Source organism: Phocoena sinus, chromosome 1 (genome assembly GCF_008692025.1).
Source record: "Phocoena sinus isolate mPhoSin1 chromosome 1, mPhoSin1.pri, whole genome shotgun sequence".
Taxonomy (NCBI): Eukaryota; Metazoa; Chordata; class Mammalia; order Artiodactyla; family Phocoenidae; genus Phocoena; species Phocoena sinus.
This window is the reverse complement of record NC_045763.1, coordinates 1,352,625-1,357,859: the sequence shown is the minus strand read 5'-3', so window position 1 is coordinate 1,357,859 and position 5,235 is coordinate 1,352,625. Positions and strand designations below refer to the sequence as shown.

The window sequence follows — 5,235 nt, the reverse complement described above, 5'->3', positions numbered from 1 at the left end:
AATTTCTTTTTAATTGTGGTAAAATACACATAACATAAAATAACCTTAATTATTGATAAGTGCACAGCGTGGTGGCATTAAGCACAGGCGCGCTGCTGTACAAACATCACCAGCATCGTCTCCAGAACTTCCTCATCTTCCCAAACCGACACTCTGCCCCCGTGAGACGCTCACTGCCCACCCCTCCCCCAGCCCCGGGCCCCACCCTCCTCCTTCCTGTCTCTGTGAGTGTGACTCCTCCGGGGACGTCACAGAAGCGGGATCGTGTAGGACGTGTCCTTTCTGGCTGGCTCATCTCGCTCAGCATCGTATCCTCAAGGTCCATCCACGTTGGAGCAGGTGTCAGAATCACCTTCCTTTTTAACGCTGAATAACATTCCGTCATAGGGATGGACCACATTTCACTTATCCATTCATCTGTTGATGGACACATGTTGTTTTTACCTCTTGGTGATTGTGAATGATGTTTCTGTGAACATGGATATACAAGGGTCTCTTTGAGGCCCTGCTTTCAATTCTCTTGGGTACAGAGCACAAGTGGAATTGCCATGTCACATGGTAATTCTACATTTAATTTTGGAGGAACTACCACACTGTTTACCACAGCAGCTGCACCATCCCTATGAGAAGACCTCCCTTGTCACGGGGAGCAAATGCCCCTGGAGCACCGCCCCCATCATGGTGCCCTTTGCTTTGCAGTCAGCCTGGGAGGGGTGGAGTTGGGGTGTGCGTTATTTAGAAATGGGTTATGGGGCTTCCCTGGTGGCGCAGGGGTTAGGAATCCGCCTGCCAGTGCAGGGGACACGGGTTCGAGCCCTGGTCCGGGAAGATCCCACATGCCGCGGAGCAACAAAGCCCCTGCGCCAAAACTACTGAGCCTGCGCTCTAGAGCCCGTGAGCCACAACAAGAGAAACCATCGCGATGAGAAGCCCACGCACCGCCACGAAGAGTAGCCCCCGCTCGCCGCAACTAGAGAAAAGCCCGCGTGCGGCAACGAAGACCCAACACAGCCAAAGATAAATAAATAAATAATTCTTAAAAGAAAACAGAAACGGGTTGTGGTCCTAGATCCCTGAATTCTAGCATAAATCATACCCAGCTCGTCGGTTTGGCCTGGAGCCCCACATCCGCAGCAGGCACCTTGCCTCATCGGCTGCTTCTAGACACCTCACCCCACCCTAGACTTACCGAGCTCTCCAGGGTGGGGGCAGGACGAACTCTCCCCGCCCTCCCCCCAGCTGCTGGGGGCAGCCAAAGCGGAGGGTCCGAGCCCCCTCCACGCTCTGGGATGCTTCCGCTCTAAGCCTGCCAGCCAGGAGAGGCCCTGGGCTCTTCCCGCCTCCTCCCTCCTCCGCAGCCCCCCCAGGCTGCTGGGCCACTCACCTCGGACGGACGTGTGAGCCGGGAGCCCAGCGACTTTCCCACACTTTGGCCCCATTCACAGTGTTAAACGGCCCACAAAGGCCAGGCGTGTGCCTCGGAGGCCGCGCTGCCATCTGGCCCGCACTCGGGGAGGGATCAAGCCTTTCATCCGGCCGGGCTGAGATTTAACACCATTCATTTCATATTTCCCACAACTCAAAATTGGATCAAAGCTGCTACTGTCCAGGGGGAGGGGGGAGGGGAGGAAGGCGGGAGGAGTCAGCCTCCCACGGCCCACCCGCCACCCTCACCTCCACCCTGGCCCACTGCGGGTGGGCGTGCAGCTGGGGTGGGGTGGGGTAGGGCCTGGACCACGTCTCTGGCACGTGTCTCCCTTGGGCCGAGAGCTGGCTTGGGGGAGGTGGCCAACTGCCCCTCTGAAGCTGGCGGGGTGGGGGACAGGGGGACGGGCCCGGCCCGCGTGCTGCCCTCAGTTCCGGGCAGAGCCCTGGGGCCCCTGCTGCCCGCAGCGAGGCAGTTGAGCACACGCCCCTCGTCCCTGCATTCCCTCTTCCTTGGCCAAGCTCCTCCTTGGCGCCAGGTGCCGGGCTGGCAGGGTGTGGGCGACGGGGACACAGGCAACTAAGCCATCCTGCCCTCCCCCCGACAGTCCACCCCCAGGGAGTCCATAGGCAGGCGAGGGACCCACCAAAACGTGCCGGTCGCCCATCGCAAGCCCCACTTTTGGTGCAAAAATGGCTCCACTGAGCGTCACCGGGTGCCCCTGGCAGTGCCAGCCAGGGCTGTGGAGCAGAGGGCAGAGCACATGTCTCCAGCACGCCCATCCCAGTTTGCCTGGGTGCCCTCTGCCCTTTTGCATCAAACCTGATCGGGCCGGATATCTGTGGTAGGGGGTCCACCTGCTCGAGAGGAGCCCAGGGCTCAGGGTCACCCACCTCCCAAAGCCAGCCTGGGGACTGTTTCCCCTTCAAGAGAGGTGCTCTGGGGGTAGAGCGGGTGCCAAGGGGTGAATGGGGCTGCCCTCCACTCCCTTCCAAAGTCACCTATAGGTTCCCCCCCGGGAGCTCCCCAGCCTAATCCATCCCAGTGGGTGACCAGCAGGCTCTTGGGGCTGCCCTGTGCTGGCTCCAAGCCAAGCCTGCCCTAGCCGTCCGGACACCATCCTCCTGCTTCCCGGATGGGCCCATCTCCAGGTCCCCAAAGGCTCCTTGTGCTGCGAACCTCTTGAGCAGGTCCACCAAGCAGGCCACTCATAGCTGTGAGTCACTGCCAAGACCCTTGTTAAGGCCCTGCAATTCCCAGCTGCGCTCGGACGTGGCTGCCGTCCAGGGAACTGTGCTCCTGGGTTTAGACTCTGGCTCACGCACCCTGATGCCAGCCGCTGGCTCCCCGGGCTGAAGCCCTGCCTCCTCTTTGGACCTTGCTGGGTCCCGCCTTGCCCCTAGAAGGTACTCCCAGCCCCACCCCCTCCCGCAGTCCCTGCAGAACTGGATTCCTGGCTGCAGAGAATCAAAGTAAAGTGATTGTTTTGGGTGGAGGGGTGCTCCCAACAAGCCCTCCCCTAGAGACCCAGGGTGGGGTTGGTGGCCCCCCAAGCAGCGGCTGGCCCTCAGCTGGGCTGACCAAGTACCGGGATCAGCAGTTCCTCCAGGGGGTCTGAGCAGGTACAGCGTTCGTGTGGGCTCCAGGCAGGAGCCTCATGTCTGCCACCTGGCACCCCCTTCCTCAGCACTGGCAAAATGCCTAGGGACAGCAAGCCCTACAAGCACTCCTAAGGCAGTGCAGAGGGTAGCATGCAGCCAAGGCTTCCCCCGAGTCACGCAGGAGCAGTGACCACACACCTGTACAGAGCACGCCCGCAGCCACGCGCCCTCCCGTGCTCCGTGGACAGCCACGGTCAGACTCCCATCCAGATGGGGGTGGGGTGGGACCCTGGAGGCCACCTGCTGATTCAGAGCACCCCAGTTGCCACAGTCTGCTGAACTGCTCCAGGGAGGAGGGAGTGCAGCTCCTGGGGGGACCGCCTAGGTGCCGGGCTCCATGCTGGGCGTTTCGGGTACTCCGGCTCCCTGAAGCTACCCACGGCCCAGCCAGGGAGGCGTGGCAGCCCATTTTCTAGCTCTGAAGTCACGTGTCCCAGGTGACAGCCTGGGGAGACTTGCCACATGTGCCAGTAGGTCTGATCCTGAGAGCCTGGGCCCCTCTTCCACCTGTGCAGAGGGAGGTGACTGTGTCTGTTCAGGAAAAGTGCGGCTTCCTCCGTCCCCCTCGCCTGTCAGGGACGGTGCCCACCCTCCTGGAAGCCGCCCGCACTTGTGCATTCTAAAGCTTCCCCTTATCTGGGCTCCTGGCCTCTGCCAGCCAGCAGCGGGGAGTCGCTGGGGAGGGGGGGAGAAGGGAGAGAAGAGGGGGAGGGAGGGAAGGGGAAGGGAGGGGCGCAGCTCCTTCCTGCCCCCACCTTTGTCCCCGCGGCCTGGGAAAAGGCAGCATATTGAGGCGCGGGGCTCCCAGCATCAGGCCCCGGGATGCTAATGAGGGCGAGCGCGTTCCCACAGCCCGGACATTGTGCCGCGCGGCCCACCTGCTCCTCGGGGAGCGCCCATTGTGCCCGCGCCAATTCACAGGCAATTTAGCGTGCGCTAATGGGCCGGCGCCTTTGTGCGGCCCGCGCCGCCATTGGCCGCGGAGTGTGGGAACGGCCGCGGCGCCCGGGCCCCAGGCGCCAGCCCGCCGCCCGCGCCTATATAGGGGCCGGGGCCCGCGCCAGCACGGGACGCGCCCGCTCCGCTCCCTGCTTCCTCGCCTCCTCGCCTCTCCCCGCGCCAGGCATGGCCCCCAGCACCGTGGCCGTGGAGCTGCTCAGCCCCAAAGAGAAAAACCGAGTAAGTGCGCGGCCGCGGCCCCTGCGGCCCCCGCGCTGGCGCGGCCCCGCTGACGCCCCCTCCTCCCGCCCGCAGCTGCGGAAGCCGGTGGTGGAGAAGATGCGCCGCGACCGCATCAACAGCAGCATCGAGCAGCTGAAGCTGCTGCTAGAGCAGGAGTTCGCGCGCCACCAGCCCAACTCCAAGCTGGAGAAGGCCGACATCCTGGAGATGGCCGTCAGCTACCTGAAACACAGCAAAGGTGAGCCGCCCGGCGCCCTGGAGCCCCGGCCCGCGCGACCCCCGCCCCGCCCCGCCCCGCTCCCCGCCGCCCCGCGCCCCGGGCTCCCCGGCCCCGCTCACCGCCGCCCCGACTCCCCGCAGCCTTCGCCGCCGCCGCCGCCGGCCCCAAGAGCCTGCACCAGGACTACAGCGAGGGCTACTCGTGGTGCCTGCAGGAGGCCGTGCAGTTCCTGACGCTGCACGCGGCCAGCGACACGCAGATGAAGCTGCTCTACCACTTCCAGCGGCCGCCGGCCGCGCCGGCCGCGCCCGCCAAGGAGCCCAAGGCGCCTGGCTCCGCGCCCGCGCCCGCCCCGGCCAAGGCCGCCGCCGCCGCTTCTGCGCGCCAGCCCGCCTGTGGCCTCTGGCGGCCGTGGTGACCCGCGGGCGGCAGCCCTGCCCGGAGGACCAGAGGGCCAGCGCGTTCCTCTGGCAGAGGGAAGGGCCTCCCCGTCGTCCGTGCCGCCCCTGGCTTGGACTGGCCCCTTCTCCGGAAGGCTCTCTCTCCAGGCTGGCGGGCCAGCAGGAGGGTCATTCTCAGAGAATGTGCGTGCAGTGTCCTTGTCATTTAGGGCCCATCTTCTGCCAAATGTCTGACCCCATGGGGTTGCTCTGTGTTTGCATTTCAGCAAGTGACTTCTGGGAAGTCCCCACTGCCGGGGTTCTATGATATTTGTAGGCGGCGGGGCTCGGCCAGCCGGCGCCCCA

The 5,235-nt window shown here is 64.2% G+C and overlaps 1 protein-coding gene across 1 annotated transcript; it reads left to right on the top strand.

The window, feature by feature from the left end:
• Positions 1-4,212: 4,212 nt before the first annotated feature.
• Positions 4,213-4,907, top strand: HES5 (hes family bHLH transcription factor 5). Its single transcript, XM_032625050.1, has 3 exons — positions 4,213-4,266; positions 4,342-4,507; positions 4,630-4,907. The coding sequence occupies exons 1-3, from the start codon at positions 4,213-4,215 to the stop codon at positions 4,905-4,907; spliced, it is 498 nt and encodes a 165-aa protein (XP_032480941.1).
• The last annotated feature ends 328 nt before the right edge of the window (positions 4,908-5,235 follow it).

Excerpts from the sequence above, each read along its gene's own strand:
- HES5 (XM_032625050.1), top strand. The coding sequence starts at position 4,213 with ATGGCCCCCAGCACCGTGGCCGTGGAGCTGCTCAGCCCCAAAGAGAAA. Across the intron at positions 4,267-4,341 it reads GCCCCAAAGAGAAAAACCGA|CTGCGGAAGCCGGTGGTGGA; the intron begins GTAAGTGCGCGG and ends TCCCGCCCGCAG. Across the intron at positions 4,508-4,629 it reads CTACCTGAAACACAGCAAAG|CCTTCGCCGCCGCCGCCGCC; the intron begins GTGAGCCGCCCG and ends GACTCCCCGCAG.